General features: G+C 40.1%; 1 protein-coding gene across 6 annotated transcripts; it reads right to left on the bottom strand.

The window, feature by feature from the left end:
* Positions 1 to 5,382: 5,382 nt before the first annotated feature.
* On the bottom strand, positions 5,383 to 23,833 carry gmeb1 (glucocorticoid modulatory element binding protein 1). 6 transcript variants are annotated; one of them, XM_040122363.1, is made up of 11 exons: positions 23,426 to 23,559; positions 21,913 to 22,105; positions 21,630 to 21,682; positions 21,367 to 21,482; positions 19,142 to 19,245; positions 16,694 to 16,842; positions 15,869 to 15,994; positions 15,602 to 15,739; positions 14,893 to 15,030; positions 12,696 to 13,580; positions 5,383 to 11,907 (listed from the first exon to the last, which is right to left on the bottom strand). In XM_040122363.1, exons 1-10 carry the CDS (start codon positions 23,460 to 23,462, stop codon positions 12,727 to 12,729), a joined length of 1,908 nt encoding a protein of 635 aa, XP_039978297.1. In that variant the 5' UTR covers positions 23,463 to 23,559; the 3' UTR covers positions 5,383 to 11,907; positions 12,696 to 12,726. The 6 variants fall into 6 exon arrangements, 5 of the variants coding, with proteins under 5 accessions (XP_039978297.1, XP_039978301.1, XP_039978296.1 ...); XR_005706756.1 differs by having other exon boundaries at positions 5,411 to 6,532; positions 11,778 to 13,580; XM_040122364.1 differs by having other exon boundaries at positions 5,413 to 6,532.
* Positions 23,834 to 23,988: the final 155 nt, after the last annotated feature.

The following is a 23,988-nucleotide window of genomic DNA, read 5'->3' as shown; positions in this document are numbered from 1 at the left end:
TACACTGGCAAACACACATCCACACACACACATGCACAGCTGTCAGCTTTGGAAACTAACATAAAAGGCTTCAAATGTCAGATGTTCACCTCAATCATCCACAGACGGAGGATTAACAGCTTAAAAACTCTTTATCCCCAAGGAGATGGATGACTTTTAGTCCTCTATCAGCCCCGGCTCAGCTAAGCAGGAGGAGGTAAGGCCATAGTCTTTCACCTGCCGAGCCACGCCGGGGGTAGTTTCTTTATTTTCACTGTTTTTTTCCCCCCCTGCACTTCCATGGGCGTAATTGTGGCATGAGATGGTACTTTGAGCTGGGGCTGTTCTCATCTGCACCGAGCAATTACATATGCCCCTAGGGGTGCTGATAAAAACACACGCTGAGAATGAACTCTGCAGTGCCAGGTGATGGCGGGGAGGCTACGGAAGGCCCATATTAAACAGAAACGGGCAAAAGCACGATGGAGGTGAATACAGATCATCCCATACAGGCACATGCAGCCCAAACAAACCCCCAGCAGACAGCTCCCCGGTTCCAGACCGGGACACTGGGCTTTGTCTGACCACTGACCTGTGAAAGGAACCAGCCTCCATGTCCCGCGCCTCATTATAGTGGCTGAATATAGTTGATCGAATAGCATGACTAAAAATATAATTCCCTGGTGGTAGTTTCTGTGTGAAAGTGTGTGAGTGGGGAGGGTATTTTTATGCAACACCTACGTATTTCCATTTATTTTTGTTTTATATTACCCATAGATTTGAATAACAGTTTATTCTGACCTTTTTTTTTCCCAACAAATTTGGCCGACATAATCATTCATCCCTCCTTATTCAACATGTAGAAATAACTGCCACAAGTGCAGACGGTGACCTTTTAAGGGCTATAGTTTTTACACCACTATCTGTTCGAGTTCTCTTCCAAAGAATTATTTATAAACATGACATATTTTCGTGAAAACTATCTTGAGTCACAGACACAAAATCTAATTTTTAGTATTTAGGGTGTTCTAAATATTGATTGACAAACAAAAGACAAAAAAGGAAAGAAATTGCTGAAGAAGGAAATTCCAAATTGATTTAAAAAAAAATATATCACAAAATAATAAAGCAGAATTAAAGCATTTATGCTGAAAACAATGTCAACAAATGCCAAATCTAAATTGCTAGTAGCAGAACATTCTTTAAAAATGCTTTAAACCTCCTGTAATCACCCTTTAACATAAGACCATGGTCTCTAAAGTCCCTTATTGCGCAAGACGAGGAGACCAGGAAAGTTAATAAAGCCCTTAATAATTTATGTATGACAACATCTCTTTGGCGCGGTCTGACCAGAGCTGGCAGGGCAAATTTTATTTGTATGCTGTGGTGAAAAGCAGACGAGACAGAAAATAATGAGGATAGAGTTCTAAGCAAGCAGGATCTAGCATGACTAGCATGGCTTTTTGAAAATACTTTATTGTTGTTACCCTCTATCCCTTGTCTTTGCAGTCACAGGGATGTAAACAATCAGTCGCTTCCGGAGAACAGGTCACACCCTCCTTCTAAAACCAGTCAGAAATTGAAAGTCAAAATTCACCCGTGAGTTGAACGAGTGTGGATCCACTCGTGACAGGAGATCATTTGTGCCTTGTGGACCCTTCCTCACTGAAATTAAAGGGGAGCAAAATTTTACCTTTGCGGGACGCCAAATTTGGTAATGCTGTATGTATTTGCGCTACCAACTCTGGAAAATGTTAATTTGTCTTTCTATCACAAGCGCCAGAAACTTTGAATTGCACAGGTGTAAAAACATCTGAAAATCAAACCATATCATCATCATGAAAGGATAGTTGGAAAATCTGGTGGCTTTGTGGGTAGCCCTTATTTGACGTCATAGTCTACATTTGAACTCGTACCACTGTTTTATTTTATTTTTCATGGTTTAGGAAGACTGAGCTCTGACTTTGAACACAGCAGTAGGTAGTTTTGTGGTGGTGAATAAGTTCAGCAATAGTTGGTGAGTCAAGATTTCCCCTGGTAGGAGTTTCCAATTACTGCTTTTAAGGAGAAATCTGGTATTTTATCTGTCAGGTTTTGACCTGTCACATTCTGTGTGAGAAGAGGGTATCCCATTGACAATACCCAGCACCAGAGTTTCACTAAATTAGTGTGGACTCGATTTTTTTTTTTTTTTTTACCACAGCCCCACTTTATGATCTGCATTCATTGTGATCCAACATCACACATCACGTCAAAACGTCATGCACTAAATCCTATCTTTTCCACTTGAAACAGCACATCATTTCACACCTCTCGCCTCCGTCAAATGACTGATGCTGGCTTCGATCAGGCTTTGACAGATGCACCTGTCCTGCTTTGGATCTGACATGCTAGAAAAGTCTGTGGGAGTTTATAAAAACAGGGATGAAGAGAGAATTATTAGGTGAAGAAAAATCCCACCTGTAAGACCATTCCTCGCTTTTTTTTTTTTTTACTACAAGGAAAGCTGTACATGGTTGCTTTCTAAAAGTGCAGTTGAAGAAAATGGTATATCTCTGACCTTTTACCAATCATTTCATTTCTGAGGCTTTTATGACTTCAATTCATGCAGAGATCAAAAGAAAAAAGAGAGGTGCCCGGAGGATAATTTAAAAAAAAAACAAAAAACTTGGGTTCCTGGTGAGTTTTGACATCAAAGACTGACCTGTCTCACAAACATTGCACACAGGCTAGCAGTGCCTGCCTGTTGCTAGTTAGCTACAGCTAACATTTTTAAAGTCAGTACCATTGTGGCAAATAAACACAGACTCCATAAACAGTGTTGTGGTCAAATTTGTGCAAACAAACAGGCAAAATTCATTTCAGTCTGAACCCATCTATGTTTTTGATAGAATATGAAAAGTATGAGCTAATTAAAATTTCAAACATCTATTCATGACTATCAGATGGATTGCCATGTAATTTTGTACAGACATTCATGTTCCCCAGAGGATGAAACCAATTTCCCCAATACTCAATTTCTTGGCCAAATACCTGCAAAACTAATGACAGTCCCATTAGCCTCAGCTTTACTTTGTGTTTTGAGCTAATTAACAAATGTTAGCATGCTAACACACTAAGATAATATGGTGAGTAATTGGATTTTAACATTTTCATGGTGAGCATGATAGCATGCTGACTTTAAGAGACTATCAGTGATATTTCTATAATAATAATAATGTATCACAAGACCATATATAAACAGTGTTACAGTGAGAAAGTGACGAACCTCCAGTGAATCATCACCTGAATCCAGCAGCTGCTCTCAGCTTTACGGAGCTTTATAGCGAGTTTCAGCTTATTGTTTAGCTAGCTCTGGCACACAACTTTATTGGTCTTGTTCACTTCTCATTCATTTATATCTCTGTGTTTCTTGCAAGTTAGAATTACCACTTGTATTTTAATGTCTAGCATTTCCCACAGTATATTTCTTTGCTACACTATATGCTCCTAGTCTTTTTTCTGTACTTTGAACAACTGTATTTGCTGTTTCAAAGTCCCACTTCTCCCAACAAGAATCAATAAAGTTTCACATCATGTTTTGGAAAAGATATAAAAATTGATTTTTACTGAGGTTTAGTCATTTGACAAGACATCCAGTTCTGTGTCTAGCATTCACTTTGTTCGTGTTTTGAATTTTTTTTTGAGTTACCATCGAAGTAACACCTACAGTATTCTATAATTTAGGTTTCTGTGCTCTAGTACTTTCATTGTGACTAAGCAGCAATTGTGCAATACAAAAACCATATTTACACAAAAATACACACATACATACAGACGTGTACTCATACAGGCATTCAAGCATACAAGACTAGATCTTCCCAGCCTTTATAGTCCATCTACCTGGCCACAACGGCACCACTTTAACTGCACCTCCATGTTACAAACTCTTCCTGTCCTATGCTCTCCGTCTTGTGTTACCGTCTTATCTTTCTGAAACCATGGCACACACAAATGTGTCTTTTTTAATTTTAAATGGGAAAGTCCAGCTCTGCGGTTGATGACATTTTATCTGATGTGTTTTAATGAGATTAAGAGACAGACAAGCCTTGGCTCTTTTCAAAATCATCATCTTCCCTGGTCATCAATTTGTTTCCACTTATGCTTCCTACAATAACAGTCATCATTTTATGAAAACGTTCAACTCCTGGGACTCTTCTGCTCTCCTCTCTCTGCTGCTCTCGCCCCCTCAGTCCTTGAAATTTATATCCAGAACACTGTCCATCATCACAAGAGCACAACCACACTGCCTCTTCATATCCTCAGGCTCTTTCAATTCTTGGTATACAGTGTGTGGTTAATTTACTCTGGTGTGCTTCCTTCCCGCTGAGCTTTATTTTAATTCATTTTAACCTGCCTATTGTATTTTTGGATCCTGATGTTTTTGCTAAGTGCTCACACTGAGGCTAACAACTAACTGCATGTGTTAAAACTAAAGTTAAATGTTCAACAACCACTTTGCTGATGTTTTGTTCTGTGCAAGATCGTAACATTTAAACTGTCTAAATGCCTCATAAAGATTAACAATTAGCACAATTTAATAGCAAAAATGACATTTGCAACATATTTTAATGAATAGGCTGCACGCTTCTTGATGAAAGGGGAAAAAAAATATTATGACTTATGTTAAGTGTTCATCTCACGATGCAGTTTGTATGGAAATTTATATACTTCAATACCTCCTGGCCATATGAGGGCACAAGGTCACTGTCAACTATAACTGGCGAGTTTTTATGTTGGTGGATGCTATTTGAGGACAGGGGAGGAATACATATTATGTTAAAGAGTGAAGGGGAAAATAACATGAGAGGCAACAATAGTATAGCTGAGGGAAATGATTTATGGTGATGCAAAACTGTAGCAGGTCTCTCCAACAGAGTAGCTGGCTGTCTCGTGGCGAGATAAGAGGAGGCAGATAGGATGTTTCCCTGACAGACAAGGTGACAATCTGGCCTCAGTGTGTGTAAACAAGAACAGCGCTATCTCTCCCTGCCCGACGATGGGGTTAACACCTCTGTCTATCAGCTGGGCTCTTGTCATTGCTCACGGGGCCCTCCCCTCCCTTTCTGCTTGTCAAGGTCTGGGAGAAGGAAAGTTGCACCTTCTGTTGCAGGCGCATGCCAACGTGGCTGGCAGAGGGAGGAAATGGGGTGGCACATGGTGGCAGACGCTGCCAAGAGTTTTATTCGTTTCCCTCACATCCCCAGTTGCCCAAAAAAAAATCAGACAAGATCCACAAGGGCCTCTCTGTCTGTGCTGTAAACACAGTGGTTCTCCGAGACAGAAATCCCTTCATGCAAGACTGAGTAGAGTGTTCAGGGTGATCCGGCAGCTTGGCTTAACAGCCTAACAGGACTGCATTAAAGAAATGCAAACCTACAACTACAGTGGTGGGGGTTTGTTGTTTCAGAGCCTTTCTCAACAGTGTATTGTGTGGCTTGGTTCATGTGTATATCATTTTTGGAAAATTATCTCATTTTTTTTTTTTTTTTAACTGCCTTTAATGTCATTCATTTCCCATAAACCCTTGGCATTTGTGAGCCAAAAGTCAAAGCTGAACAAAAGAAGCAAGTCCGCGGGTGAATCGAGGGGTCATGCTTAGCTCAGACAAGTCTGCATTAACAGCAGGACAGACAACTGAAAGCTGTAGAATTTTATAGAAAGCAGAGTTTACAACTACAAAGTTACTTTATTTACAAAAAATTTATTTAGGAGAGAGTGTTGATGAGTTTTATGGACTAATGCAGTGCCTGTTCAAAATGTGCCTTTTGGTAGGGGCAGATAGCTTGGCTTGCGCTAATCCAGCTTCTCAGATGACCCTAGGGGGATCCGTACAATGTCCCACAAATAGCACTGCTCATAAACATTCAGTGCTGGCAAGTTACAATACCAGTGAATCCTTTGTGGGCTGCAGTGCATGTGGTCAGTCGGTCTTGTTTGTTACTGCAGGAGTTGGCTGCTTCGCTCTGCTCCTATAGTGTCAGGGCGACGCTTTAGCAAATGCCGTCGCAGCTGAGCTCCATTTGTAAATGTGTAGGTTCTGGGTTTAGAAATCTGTGGGCACGGTTTATAAGCCTTGCTCTCGTATTCATAGTCTGTGCCCTCAGATTTGTAAACTGCACCTCAAATCTATGCGCTCCAACGACTTGGTTTGCGAGTGAAATGCACAGTAAATACAACACAAGACAATGAAAGGGGTAAAATATCCGATGAACAAAACAACAGAGCATAAAATGTACCCTTAAATCTTGTGCACAAAAGACTTGGTTTGTGAGAGAAAAGCACAGTAAATACAGTGTTACACATTGAAAGCATGGATCTTTGTTGTTCTCAGCTGACCCCAGGGGGTGCTGTAAATTGTCCAGGTGCTGCACTGCCCTCTTAGTGTAGTTCCACCTTTTTCTTCACATCAAATAACATGTAGAAAAGTGATGTTTGAAGCTTTCTTGAGAACTGCTAATCCACAAAACTTCACGAATCGACACTGCACTCCCTTGGGTCCTCAGCAATACACCTGCAAGGTTTGAAGTCGACCGGATAAGCGGTTGTTGAGAAAATTGAAATACAGACACAGAGATTCCTCCATTTATAATTGGATACAAAACCCACATTGCATGGCTTATAGTTTTTTTCATGGCAGCTGTAGCTTATTCAGTGTTCACAAAATAGACGTTTTAACTTTGTTAAAATCACAAAGGTTTTGAATCGATGACGATTTGTCTTAGAATACTGACAGTAAACCCCAGGGAAAGACTTCATTTTTTTAAAGAAATGCTGAATGAGAGAATGCCTTGAGTTACAGAAGCTAGTGGAACAGAGGCAAGCCCAGAGAGTTTGCTTCGATTCTCTATGAAATACCATCCAGGAATTCCAGTTTGACCAACAGATGCATGAGTTTCTCGGCTTATCAGATGCACAGATATTGCAAAGTGGATTGTAATATTATAATTGATTTTAAAACCCATGTTATAATTCCTGGTGAGTAATATGCCAGGAATGTACACTTAAACATTTTTGATTGCCCAATGCAGATGACGTTGGGTTGTGTCGCAGCAAAAGTTGAACCAAGATCAACTTTTTTGCAGGATGACACTGTGTTTTTTCACCGCAGCCCTATGTGTTTCACACAGCACTGTTGTCTGTCTAATCATGGCCTTACAGAGGTAATGCTATTCAGTCACTGTGTACCTGTATTCAACACTTTGACCTAAAGCTAAATACTTTAACAACGACTGGCCAGATTGTCATCAAGTTTGGGTATTCTTGTTCCTCACTGGATGATTCATCCTGATGATTATGGTGTTTGTTTGTCCTTATTTAGCACCACTATTAGGACTCCTTGAACAACAATTCCATCATTGAAAACTCAATTTATCTTGAAGCCAGACCTAGCATTTAACATATATTTATTGTTCTCATAGGAAGAATTCTAATGTTTATGGGTTTTGGATTAAGCCACAATTTTTACTGGTTCTCAAGGAATATCAAAACAAAATGGGAATATAATTACCTTTCCTTGTCCACCACCATCAGGTCAAAATTTGAACATGCATAGATGAAATATCAACTGAGCACATTCATGATCCCCAAAGGATGAACCCTTTCCATTTTGGACTTTCCATGACTTTTAATTGGCTTTCTTGTAATGCCTCCCTTATAAAGGTAAACCTCTAGGAAAGTTAAGGAGTTTTTTACTTGACAGTGGCAAAGGTTTTTACTCTTCAAATTCCTATGACACCTGCCTCACTCTGCCCTACAGCTGCACCTGGTAACCTTGTGCTCTTGCAACCCCAAGAGGCAGTGAGTAACTGTTGCCTACATTTCTTTTTAAATCTTGAGAGATTTTGTTATTCAGAAATCCTATACTGTTACATCAGTAAACTGTATACTACTGGAACCAAGAGCAGGGGTTAAGACGGTCTATAAAATCTGTTTGCAGCAGCTACAGCCATCAATGCTGCTCTATAATTGTTCCTTTAGAGTCGTAAGACAGGTTTGAAACCTGCTTAGCTTCAAATAGCTGCTCATTCACTCTAGGTTTCAGAGTGAAATCCTTGGTTTCAGTCCACACTTCTTGTTTCTTATGGTTTAAATTAGGGGTGTACCTAATGATTATTCTCCACAGATAATCCCCAAGACTAGCAGCATGGTAACTCAAAAAAAGGAAAGAAAACAATATTAAGTTAACTTAAAGACAACATCTTACGTGTTGACATTACAAAATTAACTAAATACATGTGCTTCTTTTATTATGTATGCCAAAAAATGCTATTAATAATAAGTCAAAATCAAACTGTGGTTAACTACGAAAATTGTCTAACTGAATTTAAACCTAAATGAGTGGAAATGTAGTGAAAATGAGGGTGAGTAAAAAATGATGTTCCCAAATGTTTTAGACTGCTGGTATGGCTGTGGGTGTAGCCATCACACTAAACTACGATAGTGAACATAGTATATAACAGTATATCTGCTAAATATCAGTGCATTAGCATTGTTATTATGGGCATGTTAACATGCTGATGTTAGCATTTAGCCGTGCCTAAGTACAGCCTCACAAAGCTGCTAGCACGGTTGTAAACTTTTGAATTCTAATGTTGCTCCATGTCTGGTGGATATGAAAACAGGAAATTGTTTGCAAATATGTAAGCAGTGTCAACTACACAGGACAACAACATACCATGCTCAGTTTTTAGGTTGTTGCAGAATTCTGCTAACTACGGCACCGAACCTTTTCGGTAATGCTTAGATGACGACCTACAGTATAATTCTTCCCAATGCAAAGTGTAATTTTTTGTACAAACTATTTATAAGATCTGTTGTATGTAAAGAGTCAATTGTTTGCTAACGCATTAGCCATAACAAATTTGAAAAGGTGATAATATATATATTTTTATATAATATATATTTTTTCAGTTTGATCTCCTTCCCCCAAGTGGCCAGAAAATAAATGAATTCAGTTTTAAATGATTACTCTGGCACTAGATTTCAAACACTATGCATAATTCTGAGTCTTAGACCTGGGCAGTTATTGCAGTATGGTGTAAGAAATTCTTAGAGGCCTCATAATGATTGGCTTAATAGCCCCAGTTCACTGGCAGGCTAGCTTAGAGTAAGCATGTATTGAATAAATGTACAGGCTTACGTAAATGTTCCTGAAAAATTAAAAGAACGTGATTTAAAACCAAGTGAAATCCTTTCCTTACTCAACACATGATTTGTCACTGTGTCACTTCATTTTTTTTAAGTCAAGCATATGTGTAATCTCCAAGAATATGATGACAGAATTTGTTTATGGGCCTGTTTTCCTCCTCTGATGCTGTAGAGCATGAAGCCATCCTTTCTGTACGATACACAGACTGCAAGATGTCAGGGCCGTGCATCTATTCTATGCTAAACCTGCTAGAGCCGAGGTGATAACGACAAAACGCCAGCTGCTTTGGCATCTCTATTAACAGCCTTTCAACTTCTCAGGGTTTTTTGAGACTATTACAACATGTAACCGATGCTTGTGCTGCTCCTGTTTTCTTTGTCTTGTGCACATTTAAAAAAACATAATCTACAGCCTATGGAAAACCTATGTAATTTACTCGGACAACACATCCTCAACTCCTACACCCCACCAGGACCCCTGCTGTTCAATTTCTCAACCTTTTAGCCCTCACCTGACCACCAGCGGCTTCACATTACACTGCTGATGTCGGGATGTTTCCTTTTTTGCACTCCACACACACCTAAAACCAGTTAATCTCAGTGTCTATTTCAGCCTTTTGGTTTGTGTGCGTGTGCCCGTTTTCGCGCTTGTATAACCCAAATCCTCATCTCCTTCCCATATACAGTCTATCTAGGATTGTTAGGCACTACAAGAATAGAGGAATGTAATAACCAGCGAGCCCTGGTGCACTGTCAGCACGGCTCAGCCTCCAGAGAGGCCTGCTCATCATGGACAGCACGCATGATGGTGCAGATTACACCACATACTGTAATAAGCCTGACACACGGAGAAGTCAGAGATTATAGCAGCAGACCTATTTCCTCCTTCTATAAATGCAGCTGTGACCCCCATCGCCAGTTTCAGGCCGTAGTGGGGTGAGCACACAGCGCACTCTGGTGGTGAAACACTGACACAACCACTCCCACTTGTTCTTTCAGTTTTAATCTGATATTAAAACACATTACAAAGTCAGTATGCAAATACCCTCATTTGTTAAATTAAATTATTGGAAATGCACAAGTCTTGAACAGGTCTTTGCCGATGTGAGCGAAAGCTAAGAGCATAAATTCATCCAGTTTTGCACCTTTGACTGAAAGGCCAGATGAAAAACTAATAAATATGATACTACTTTACAAGTGTAAAACACTGGCATACCATGTTTGACATTAAGTATATATGTGTTCTTTTATATATATTGACTCAGTCAGTCCAGTAGCTCAGGCTACCTATGATACTGAGAAAAAGCAATAGATGGTCACAATCTAGGAAAGAGAGTTTTGTGGGTGAAAATCAGGCAGTAATAAGCCTGTAAGACAGTGCAAAAGCCATACAGCTTCAATGAGAGGAGTTTGGCCTGTTGCCATTTAACTATGCACAGAGAAACACGCCACATATCCAACAGTATGGCCGAAGTCTAAAAAAATTTTTAGAGAGCAGGCATTGTTGCAAACATCTTCCTCTGGTCCTAAAAGGACATCACACAGTGCAAAAACAATACAGCTTGGATGCGACACTACGACACAACGGACAGTGCAATTAATCCCAGCCTCAAGTGACACCAACACCGTAACTGGTAATGAGTCTGATCAACAGTAGAGGGCTGCAAGTTACAGCCTGCTACTACTGAGTCAGTATAAGAGGAGGTGAACTGATGAATCATCAGCACCATTAAAGCCCTGCATGTAGACTTCACAGTTACAGTGAATTCTCTTCAGGTTGTTCATGAAGGCTTAATGGATAATTCTGTTTTGTTACAACTTTGGTCCTGTTTTCTTAGTTTCAGCCATCATTTTTATTAGTAACACCACTGCGCCAACCAGTGTCATTACTGAGATCTGGGAACACAACATGTTTATAACTAAACCTCTGATGAGGAAAGAAATATCAGTGGTGAATGATCACAGGTTGTAAACAGCAAAATGTTTAGCTTATTATCTAAACCAGGGGTCCCAAACTTCTTTTGCACCATACAACGTTTTTATAGTGACCAATTTAAGGACTGGTATCGCGACCAAAATAAAAATTTGATGCTAAGTCAGCATTCAGAATCTATTTAGCCCTGAGTCAAAAAGAGAATGCAGCCCTCTCATTGGATCGAATGAGCCCGTATGTCAGTGCAGCGGGGATGCTACCGCAGAGGGCTTCAGCAACAAATCGAACCTGGCTCAACTTTTGTTCAGAAGTTGCTGCAATGGCCAGTGAAATAAAAGCAGGTAAACATTCCTGTAGGATGACTTTGTAAAATGATTGCCGCACTTCGACTGTTTAACTCATGATCATCACAATGAAAGATAAAATAGTTGCCAGCCTGATCATTTAGAAGTTGTAAAGTCCTGTTTGTGAGTATTATAAACTGTTTTGCAGTGTTTTACAATCTGATAAGCCTTTAAATGCAATCCACTACTGTCTGTAACTTAAAAAACACGCCCCCAACCAATTCAGCTTTCTGCGCTGTTCAACGCAGGGCTATTTTCAGTCTGAATCCCCACTGAGCATGTTTAATGTTTGGATAGAAAAACACACACATTAGGCCTTTCATCTCACCCACCTTCTGTCCAGCTCTTTCAAACTGCTCCTCAAACTCTGCATATGTTCCTTTTTAGATGTTAGCTGCTTGTTTGCAAGAGCTATAACACAGCACCAGCAGATCGAAGTAGGTAAAGACTGATGAACTTGTGCTGATGACATACAATAGATCAAAATCAGTTCAATGTAATATAATCATTATTCAGCTTTTTTTGCCAAACCATATTGTATCTTCACAGCCCTTCGGCAAATGCTCAAAGGCCTGGCACTGGTCAAGGGGCCAGGGGTCGGACACATCCAATCTTAGCCACTTTATTTGGAGGTAAAAACAAAAAAGTGAGCGCACCTGAAATGTTTGTAAAAATCCTTCATTGTACTTAAACTATAGTAAGTACAGTATGCCAGAGTTGAACCACAAAGTCAGTCTTTAAACTGTGATGGATGGTTATAGCAGACAGTTTGAGAAATAATTTTACCGTTTTCTGTCTTTAAGTCCTTGGACTGTTCTGACTTCTTTTAAGTGATGTCTACATTGCCAGATCTCAGCACTTTACTTGGTAAGTACAGTTTTAATATTGCAGACAGAAATGATGGCCAAAACTAGAAAAAAAGACCCAAGCTATAATAAACCAGAACTATCCTTTAAATACAAAAAAAAAAAACTGGAGCATACATAATATCCTTTGTTGTAATGCCTCTTTGTTTCAATAAAAATGAACAAGAAGTTGAGAGGCACGCACGCACGCACGCGCGCACACACACACACGCACACACACACACACACACACACACACACACACACACACACACACACACACACACACACAAAAGCAAAAATGGCTACCCTAGTGCTTGGTCTTAGGCCAAGTGTAATTGTGGATTTGGAAATTTGGTGTATTTACACTTTCACAAGTCTGTGAAGCTCAGTATGTGTTCATACCTGCTTTGCTGGATAAAATAGGAGGTGTGTCTCATTTCACCTTGTTTTCTTCCTGAGTATTTTCTTCTATCACAACTATCTGTACACCTGACAACTGTCCATTGGCATCCAACTGCAGCCCCTGAACCCCTTCAGTCTGCCCCTCCTGCATTTGGCACTGCGTCTCCTCCCCCTCTGCGGCCATCGTCACCTCCATCCCACTCTGGACAACCATGGCGGCCTCGTCTCTGCCTGACTCCCCGGTCAGTTGCAGCTCCATCACCCCTACCGCCTGCTCCACTGGAGCTGGGTTGATCTCAATGACCGTGTGCTCCTGGCCAGTGTCCACCTCACCCTGCATCATCTCCTGCTGCACCAGCATGGTGCCGTCCACCACCTGCCCTTCTATGGGCAACACATCTGTGCTGCCGGTCTGCTGGCTCAGGTGTACCAGCTCTACGGGGCTCACCACTGTGCCCAGCTGGCTGGAGTCCTGCACGGCCGTGGTTCCCACCAGTGTGAGGCCCGAGGACGGGTGCAAGGTGATGGTGTCCACCTTTCCGTCTCCAGTCACCATGTAGCGAGTGAAGAGCTGCGAGCCAGCAGGAAGCAGGGTGACTGTGTTGGAGGACTGGGCAATGGAGGCAATGGGTAGGCCTGCCACAGTGAACGGCTGACCCACAGAGGACAGCGAGATGGGTGAAAGAACAGTGAACTGTTGGGGCTGCAGGGCAGCCTGCTGGTTGATGGGGGAGGTCAGGAGGGTGGTGGTGGAGGCGGGCCGCTGGAGACGAGGCCGCTTGGTCTGGCGCTTGGTTGGAGTTTTGTTTTTGGCGGGCTGTGGGCAGGAGAGAAGAGCTCGCACCTGCTGCTGCTTCCTCTGTTCTTCCAACTGCACCTCCAGGTCTACACAGAGCAGACAACATAACAGGACTGAAAATGAAGGCTGTCCAACCGACAACTGATTTATAGTACATCACATGAATACTGTGTGGGTGGGACTAAATTGCGTTCTCGATTGGTCTCTAGGAAACCAATCGTGTGATCACTTGAGAATTGCTCTTAAAAGTGACTTTTAAACTTTGCTGTAACTACGATTAAGTCACTTGAGCCAAAAACCTTTTTACACTGAAGTTGGTACGTAAGCATTCTAATGGCCTAATTCTTAGATGTTTGATAAATACAGGCCCTGGTCATCACTGGAAAACAACAGATTAGCTAATTCTTGGCTAAATAAATGCTACTCACTGCCTTCCTGCAACTGTTCTACACTTTACTTGGTAAGTACAGTTTTAATATTGCAGACAGAATTGGTAGCCAAAACTAGAAAAATAAGACCATAACTATCCTTTAAATACAAAACAAATAAGAGCATACATGAGACACAGTTTACATCAGGCTACAGGTGAGCTGTGGATCATTTTTTTGATCATCACTTTTATCATTTTTTTGGAAGTGTTCTAAAGAGTCGACAAAACAGTCCATTATTCTTCAATTTTGTGTTTCATGCAGTTTCATATGAATTGTCTGTGACAGTTAATGACCATCTGTAAGACAATTTGGATTGTAGTGATTATTTTTTGTTAAAAAATTCTGTCTGAAGTCGTCGTCATTATTTCTGGAGTCTTTATATTTTTTTCAGCATCTAACCAAAACATCCCAATGATCTTGGTATTTGGACTTCCATCACAACGTTCAAAACAAACAACTGGATTCTAGCTGTTATTTGATGTTTTGTGTAACTTCAAATGCTTTGCACGGTACACAACGAGCGTACATACATAACGGTTTTGATAAATCCGTTAATAAGTTAAGTATTCTTTACCTTTAACTTTTGCCACATTTCAACGATGGAATGATAAATTAAAAGACATCAACACGGTGGATAAGGGAAGACCAGGACAACACTGATGCCAAGAGGGATCTGCTTATTGTGGTAATAGTCAAACTTTAACTGCTGTCGGTCCATTTAACAACCAGGTCTGAGATCAGACTTCACGTTTTTTTAATAAAAACAAACCTAACAACAAATCCAGTGGGCTGAATGGATGATGATGATGATGATGATGATGATGATGATGATGATGATACAAAAATAGTTCAACCAAGGAAAACAAAAAGCAATGGACAGCTGACTAAAGAACAGTATGTTCAGACATAGTCAGAGAATCAGTGAGGCGGCTCCTGCAGAGGAACCTTGTTTTTGTTCTGTACTCACTAGTGAGTGTGCTGAGGACCTGCTCCTGACTGGGATCTGTCTGCTGCCTCCTCTTCTCCAGGATCTTCTTGACTGAGTCTAGCAGGCCAAACACTTGGGCAAGGTTACTGAGCACCGCCACCTCTACCAGACAGGAATCTGGGATCAGTGCGGCAATCAATCAAAGGGTCACTTGGTCAGTCAGAAAGGAGGAACAAATTCAGCTGTTGTACAAAATGAACCATTAACTATTCAGTCATTACTCTTATACAAACCAGCAGTAGCCATTCTAAAATGGACTGCACTTATATAGCGCTTTTCTAGTCTTATCAGCCACTCAAAGCGCTTTACACTGCTGCCACATTCACCCATTCACACACACATTCATACAGCGCTTTTTTTCTATACATGCAGTGCTTTCTACACACACAAAAACAGACACACACTCACACACAGAGGATACATCGGGGGCAATTTAGGGTTCAGTATCGTGCCCAAGACATGCGGACTGGAGGAGCTGGGGATCGAACCACCGACTTTGCTCTACCTCCTGAGCCACAGTCTAAAAGCCTTCTGATGTTGTTTTTTTCATCCCTCAAATTCCACCAGCAGCTGAATTTGTTCCCTTTTCATTCATTCATGCACCTTTGAGCAAGCCCTAAGTCCTGCATATGTTCTGTTATGATGATGCAGTTCCCAGCAGCCAGTGTACATTAGCGTTATTCTGTACCTGTGTCCTGTAAGGCTGCCAGATCCCTGAGCTGCTGCACACCATTCAGCAGCTCCAGCAGCTCCGTGCTGATGTTAGTCACCACTTCACCCAGCAAACCCACATCGGCAATACCCTTCCAGAAGTTCAGTGTGTCCTCTGTGGACAGACAAAACAGAGTAGTCTCAGTCGCTTGGGTGCTCTGTGTTTATTTATGTGCGATCTGCACAACAAGTTATCATTATTGTGAAATTAATGATCTGTGTTGGGATGTGCGGCCTCTCTGACCTGAGATTTCATTGGATTCCTTCTTGTCTAAAGACTCCAGTGAGCTTGAGCTCCAGTCCGCCTTCCCACTCAGAACTTCGGGTCTGTCCTCGCCCACTGCCCCGCCATTACCTAGAACCACCTGAGCTGCAATTTATATGGGAGAGCACACACAACGACTATGTAAAGTTCAGTGTTACTGATTGAGGACAGCAAAATAGATAAACTATTCAGCTTCTCAGTCAGAACCAACCATCCCTTACAATCATGGCCACTACAACTTATTGGTTATTGTCACTTACGTGTGCACTCACTGTATATCGCATAAATATGGTGAACTGGGGCTGAAGCTAACCTTTAAAAAAAGTGAGTAATGACACAGCAAAGTGCAGTCACTGTGCCATTTCATGCAAGGAAGGACGTCTAACATGATGAAGTTTTCCTGCAGCTGCTGTAAAAATGGGATCTTTTCCTAACATTTACAATGGAACAAGTACATAGTTGTAATGCCCCAGAATCAGCTAATACTAATATGACAAAACCAGGTAACAACAAGAGCAAAACAGCCAAAATATAACTTTTTTTTCTCATTATTTTTCATTTTTAATCAAGAAGAATCACAATATACTTAATCATTTAAGACAAATGACTTTATTGAAGCCTAAATCTCCTTGAAAAAAATAAATGTGGATTTTGCTTTCTTTCTTATACAATATATAAAAACTAAAACAAGATTGATGGAACAAAATCAGAATCACACCAATCTAAACAATACATAATCCTAGTGGTTGATATCAGATTTTCATAAACTGGCATTGACAAGTCACGACCTTCGGATGTTCTCACCTTGAGAGGACGTGGGTGTATTAAGTCCACTGCCGTCTGGAGGGAACCGTGTATTGTTGATGAGAAGGTCAAACTTGGTGCTGCGACACGTGTTGGTACACAGTGTGCTGTGCTGGTAGAAGTCAAGCTGACCTGAATCCATCATTTTTCTGGAGAGTAGAAATTAAAAATTGTATCAAACGGTAACAAAACAGAAGATGAAAAAATAAAGGCTTAGTTTGATTTGAGGCAAAACTCGTTGGTTCTAAATTTACAATGTGTCGGCAGTATATATATTTAAAATCATCTTTTCTTTTTTCCTTAACAAAAACAAAGACAGACACAGGTTTGCATAATTTGTTACAATCAGAGGCATCTCTCATCGTTTCAAGATACATGCATTTTCTAGCATGTACTGCCAGTGTACTGCGTGAAGTGGAACAACTGATTCGTGCAGGGCTTGCCCACACAAATAGCCTCGGTAGTAAGAATAAAATCTGAGTAGATTAAAAAAAGCACATACAGTAAAAAGCATCCCACAATGCAAGTAGCGCAATAGTGGAATACAATATCTGTATTTAAAGCCGCTCTGTAACATATTTTTCTAAACTATTCTTGGAAATACTGTAAACCTGAAGACAGCAACAGAAAAAAGGGTGCCATATACAGATAGGAGCCAGTTTCTGGTGTCAAAAACACAATAGCAAAACATTAAACACAACAACATTTCACATTATTGACTGATTGGACAGAATTCAAGTCAATTAAGATTATACGGAAGTAATCCTCATCGATGCAGTTACTGGTCACAGATGTCCCAATTTAAACTCAGTTTAAAAGTATCGTGCAGTATGAAGGAAAGAAATAGACAGGCAAACTATCATTTCATAAAACAGCAGTTTGATGTACTACATTTACATACCAAGTTCACAAGAAAGCACCAATAATTGTTGTAGACAGCGGTTCACGAAGGATATGAAGTCGAAAAACTGCTGGATTTTTGGAGGGAGTCTGGGTGACAAAAGGAGAAGCTTGTAGCCATAATAGTCTACTGTATTTGTAAAACTTGACGTTTACTGTCAGTAAAATTTTAAAAACAACAGTATGTTTGTTCTCTTTCACAAATAGTGAAAATGTTGAAATTAGTGCGAACAGAAGGTGCGTTCCCAGACATCTGCTGCTTGTCTTGTCACAGTGTCTCTGCTTCCTCATATTGTGTGGTAATACAGCCAATCATACGATATATTGTGTTTTGATCAAAATGTAAGAAATGGGTTTGATGTAAAACTTATTCACAACCGATGACAACTGAACCATGTCTAGGAGGCAGACAGCTGATGTGGCTATTGGTCCTGCAGCTGCTGAAGAGTGGCACTGCAAGTTATCGTTGTGCATAGAGATAAATGAACTCTGTGGTTCTACTCCTCCTCTGCAGGTCTGGAAAGATGCATTTATGTATTTAAAGACCAATAAACATAAATGAGTCAGAAAATATCAGTCCATGTTTATCTAATGCCAAAAAATGCCTCCAACATTCTGTGTGCCATTGAACAAAAAAAATGCAGTTCAGAGTTTTGCTGGTTGTTTTCTGGACAAAGTCAGTTAAATGCAGTGGCAAACGATGGTATCATCCAGGTGAGGAGCAGTGCCTGGTGTTTGCCAGACAAAGTGTTTGGAGTTCTGCCCAAGGGTTCATTTTCATCAGACCAGAGAATCGTTTTCCTCATGCTCTCCGAGTCCTTTAAATGCCGTATGGCAAACTCCAAGCGAGCTGTCCTACTCTGAAGCTCTGTTAGAGTCACTGATGGATTCTCGGTCCTCTCCTTGACCAAGGACCTTCTTGCATGGTTACTCAGTTTGGCCGGATGGTGGTTCCAGACTTCTTCCATTTCACAATTATTGAGGCCACTCAAAGCTTTATAAATGGTTTTATACCATTGCCCTGATCTATGACAAGCCACAATTTTATCATGGAGGTCTACAGAGGGTTCCTTTTATTCACAGTTTTTGTCCTGACATGCAGTGGGAATTTAGGGGCCTTTTACAGTATTCACAGGTGTCTTTCTAAACTGCAGTGTGTCCAGTCAGTTGCGTTTGCCATTGGTGAACTCCATTCAAGTTCTACACATATTTAAAGAAAGATTAAAGAAAACAGGTTGCACCTGACCACACTTTCAGACTGAAACAGCAAAGGATGTATATATTTCTGCACATTAGATTTTTAATAACTTTGCAAAAATTTCTGAAAAAATGTTTTCACTTTGTCATTCTTGGCTTTTGAGAGTAGACTGATGTAAATATATCTAATATCTATGCATAGATATATCTATACATATATCTATGTTTAGATATAAGAGCCTGCATGCAGACTGTGATGATGACAAGTTATAATGTGCAGTCTTAATAACCAGCACTCAGAATATTAAAATATGACTTTTGATTCAATCATCCAAATTGATGTCGCCTCACCTTAGCATGACTCCACCCATCCTGATGGCTCTCTTCCAGTCTTTCAGAGTGGCTTTTCCAGAAATGTGCACAAACTGCTTGGGGCTGATCAGCTGGTCTTCATACTAGAGGGGAGAGTACTGGTTTAGTAACCACACTGACTTCATAAGCGCAATGTAGATAAGAAAACGCCAGAAATAGCTACAGGGAAAATTATGTACTGTATTGATAAGTCTGATACTGGTTTGTTAAAAAGGGCCTTTAATTTAAAAAAGAAACATCAATACTGTTGTATTTTAAAATCATAGCAGTGTCTTTTCCAATACCATCATGTCCAGACAGTGATTACTGTTAAACTACTATGTTGAAGTGATAGTATGTGGTTTAGAACTATACGCTAGAAAAAGGGCTTTAGGGTCAGTCAAGCGTTGTTCAGTATTGACTACTGACTGATGATGAAGTGAATCCATCATTGTGTCTGAAATTGATACTATTTACTGCTGCCTTAAAATATTTTCTCCAAAATAAGGTTGACAGTTGGGATAGAGATATAATGTTCTTAACCATTTTGTACCAACAGGAAATAATACAATACTTTCACAAGCAGTGAGTGAGAAATTTTTTTCCCCAGTTTTCAATGTTTTTAACTTTGTTTTTTGTGTTTTCTGTTGCCTGAATGGCAGCAACACCACCCGACACTTTCTGCCAACGTTTTTAGCTAAAAATGCCACATTTCTGTTGTGTATTGAATTGTGGGTAGGATTTTTGCAGGGCTGACCAAGTTAAATTTAAGATTTTTTAATACTACATAGAATGCAGTTTAATACCTGTGCCATGATTTTTTTTATTGTCAGTACTTCACAGCAGTATAAAATAATCATTTCTAATTATGTAATAATTTAATGAAGGGGTTCTGGACCAGGATAAAATGGAAAAAAACGGATGGGTGGATTAGCAAATGAAAAAATGATTAATTCATTTAAAGTTCTTTTAAACGTTTGCTAAAATCGACACAGCCTCCTACAAGCACGATGCACTGTCACAACAATCTCACTTTTCATTTATAGGTGTATAACACCTCCTGCCAGCCTTTAATCACATACAAAAACATTTTATAACTAACACTTCTGACCTATTGCAGGCAAGAGAAAATATTTAAGACCTTTTAAAACTTTTAAGAACCTTTTTAAGAAAATAAATTCAATGATTTTTGAAGACTCAAAAGTCAAGTGATTTGCGTCCAGTCACCAAATGGTGAAGACACATTAGCCTATAACCGCAATATCCCTGGTTTGATTCTGAACTGGGACTTTTTTTGCATGTCTTACCCCCCCCCGTCTCCCTCCCTGATTTTTTGGGCTGTATTTCTACTGTCACTGTTTAAATAAATAAATAAATAAATAAATAAATGACTAAATGAATGAATGAATGAATGAGTCATTTTACATGTTTTAATATTACATATTCTACTACTATGCATTAAAAGCAAGTTATGTTTTGGTCCAACAAGTGCACCAACTTGATAAAGCTGTGCATACCGTTTTGCCGTGGATTGATTTAGTTCATACTTGTGTTTTCACAGCCTAATCTACTATATTTTTCAATGCTGAGAGCAGCCTACCTTCTTTCACACCACTTGTTTGTATTTCTTTTGTGAGCCTTGCTGCGCTGTTGAGTCAACATTTTATTATTTTGTACAGGACATTTGCTCTACTTAGCTGATTCAGCTAGACCAACTATCATAGATTATAGTAAGCGTCTTTTCAATACAACTCATTAATAACACTGTTTGGAAAAAAAAAATCACATGAAAACCTAAAAAAAAAAAAAAAAAAATATTTTAAGCCTAAAAGAGAACATTCATTATATTTCATTATTCATGATTGACTCAACTCAGTCAGCCGTTGTACATGCCCACTTATAGTTGTAATCAGCACAAAGCTATTAGAGGCTTACAAGTTTAAAGTGAGATGGAATAAATAGGTAGTTCAATCCAGGTTTTCTGGGACACATGTTAACAGTACATGTTTATTTCCTGCTGAGTGACTGACTATTCGGTGACTTTGTTGCCATTTAGCTATGTACAGTAATGTTTGGTAACAACCATTTGTAACAGTTTTTTGGTTTAAGTGTTTTAATAATACAGTTTGTGTCCTGTGACATGTTTCCACTCAAAATACAGTGAAACCCTGGTTTAGTTGCCATTTTGCTTCAATGTGGACTTAAAAACCACAATGAATACCAACCTTCACACATTTTACATTGATTCCTGGGCACACAAATTTCTTCACTAGCAACACAGCTTTACTGTCGCCGCATGTTATGGGACAGCCAATTTCTACGTCATCTCCCTCTGTTTGTTCTAGAAGAATGAAAACATACAGAACAGTTAAACATGAAGAGACTGGGAAAAAAAACCCAAAAACTTTCTTTTTGTTATATAATCTGCAAAATGTATGAATCACTAAATCTTCCAAGTTGTCTAAACTTCTTTCTGATAATCTCTTACCTGGATGTGCTTCAACAGCCATAACAGCTGCATCTGTTTCAGCAGATTCATCTCTGAAAAGAAAACAGTTGGCATTTTCACATTTCTTCTAGGTAATACAGAGGATAATGTCTATCTATGCTCTAAGTATCTACTTAGGTTTTAATAATGGCTGATCATCTGGCGTTCCTGTAGCTTTGTTTGTCGTTTTAAATTGTTGTGAAACGGACTCGGCTGTAATTTTAGTCCACATCCTAGCCTAAACCACAGTCTTTATCAGGTTACACCTTGCTTCATGACATACCCAGAGGTGATCGGTTGCAGCTGGAGGATGACCTGAGTCTTATTGGGGTCATTGGGGTCACCCTCCCCTTCAGCCTTTACCATTACCACCTCCCCCATGGACACAGTGACCTCGTCGGTGGTCGCCATCACACTCACAGTAGACTCCAGAGGGGGACTGCTTTCACAGAACAGCTGTCCAGGAGTTTGTTCATCTGAAGAAGGAGGAATGCGAAAAAAAAAATAAATAAAATGAATGATGTTATGAAACCTATGTATTTTGTAGATTTTCGTGTGTTGAAGAAGCAGAAGTGGAGATTCAAAACTACTTTTTGTTATTTTGAGATAAAGACCCGTTTAAGTCAAAGTTACTTTCAGAATTAAAAATAAGACCAATTAGGCACAATTAAGTGCCTTTGGGGATTGAGAAACACACTGCACGAAGAAGCACCTAGAAATCCGAACTCAAAACCTAGTTTTAAATAGCCTACCTTTAGAATAGCTGTTAACTTTAACTAGCTAACGTTAGGCAGCTAACTAACCGAACTTTTAAACCAAGTGTAGACATACTGTACATGTAGGCATGGTGTAACATACTGTAGTTAGAACAGCTGAAAAACAAAAACAAAAAGTAGTATCTGCTATAAGTTAGTCACTAGCTAAATACTATATGTTTCACCCACCCAACCATGAACAAAAACCATTAACCAAACATCATTCAGAAAATTTGTCATTTTTTACGTTAACATTCTCTTGCGAGCTGAGAAACAGAGCTAGCAGGTTAAAATTTACGAATTCAGCAAAATCAGTCTAGCATAACATAACATTATATCCACTAATTTAAAAAAAAAAAAAAAAAAAAAAAATCAAAATTTCTTCCGTCTGTGAACTAATGCAAGCAATATTAACTAGCTGGATATAAAACGACAACATTACGGGTTACGTGGTGTGCACATAGGGGTTACATTTATCGCAAAACCACAATGACTGGGAAATTAACATAATCCCTGTTCTGTCAGGTTATAGTTGCATAATTGGCAATGCAATCCCGCTTCTCAAAACTGTCAATTTTGGAGCAAAAATGTAACGTTAGAATGGCGGTTTTCCCCGCGCACCGGAGAACTGAAACCGCAGTTTTGGGTGAGTTAGGGGGATGCTAACTGACATGGGGTTAGTAGAGCATTCAAGGGGGACGCTAGTGCTAAACTCATCCGTTTTGTTGCAGAAAGAAAAACTTCTATTTCCAAAAGTTGGGTGGGTTATGAAGACTGCAGTGGGCAGCTGACTGCATTTCGCTGTTGGGATCCACACAGCTAGGCTCGGCGGTAGCCATTATGGCTAACGCAAGGGCGTAACTTGATGTGTGGGAATCTGGACAATATTGTGAACTATACTGTCCGAGACGGGTAAAGCTTTGCATTTACAGTGTGACGGTTACGTGCCGCTTGTCTATGAATCGTACGTCCCTTCGTAACTCTGCATTTTAACTCTCCGCTCCCCCTCAAAATGACGTCTCCCTGTGCGGCGGCACGTACAGCAAACAACGGCACGGCGACGGCGTTGCCCCTCCATTCTGTACGAGCCTGCCAAGCTGAACCCCCTCCGCAATATACACGAAACCCCCGGCTAAAGCGACCGTTCGTGTCCGAAGAGCGGTTGGTATTTTACCGCCAAGTATATTTCAAATCACGTAGTTAGAAATTAGCTTGCCCTTACCGTTTTATGAAGAGAAACACACCCGTAGATTGTGGAGAGCTGCGGCACATGCGCACTTCGCTGATGGCGCTTGACTTCCTGCTGAGCAGCGCTCGCCTTATTTTCACGCTCTTGTAAACCCTGACAAAATTCATCTGCAACCCAACTTAAATGACTGCGACTATAGTCACTTCATTAGCAACATATGACGGAAGAGTATTGCACATGTTGCGACACCTTCCATTATGAGACACATTACTCGTGAAGTTGCACCTCGTCGGTTGTACGTCTTATCTGTATCCCGATCAGTGGTTTCATTTGTGAAACACTGGCATTCTGCAACATTTGAATACATTTTGAATGCTGAAGCGTAGAGCAGTGTGATTATATCTGAAAAAAATGA

Source organism: Xiphias gladius, chromosome 24, assembly GCF_016859285.1.
Source record: "Xiphias gladius isolate SHS-SW01 ecotype Sanya breed wild chromosome 24, ASM1685928v1, whole genome shotgun sequence".
Taxonomy (NCBI): Eukaryota; Metazoa; Chordata; class Actinopteri; order Istiophoriformes; family Xiphiidae; genus Xiphias; species Xiphias gladius.
Note: the sequence above shows the minus strand (reverse complement) of the source record. Positions and strands in the feature narration are given on the sequence as shown.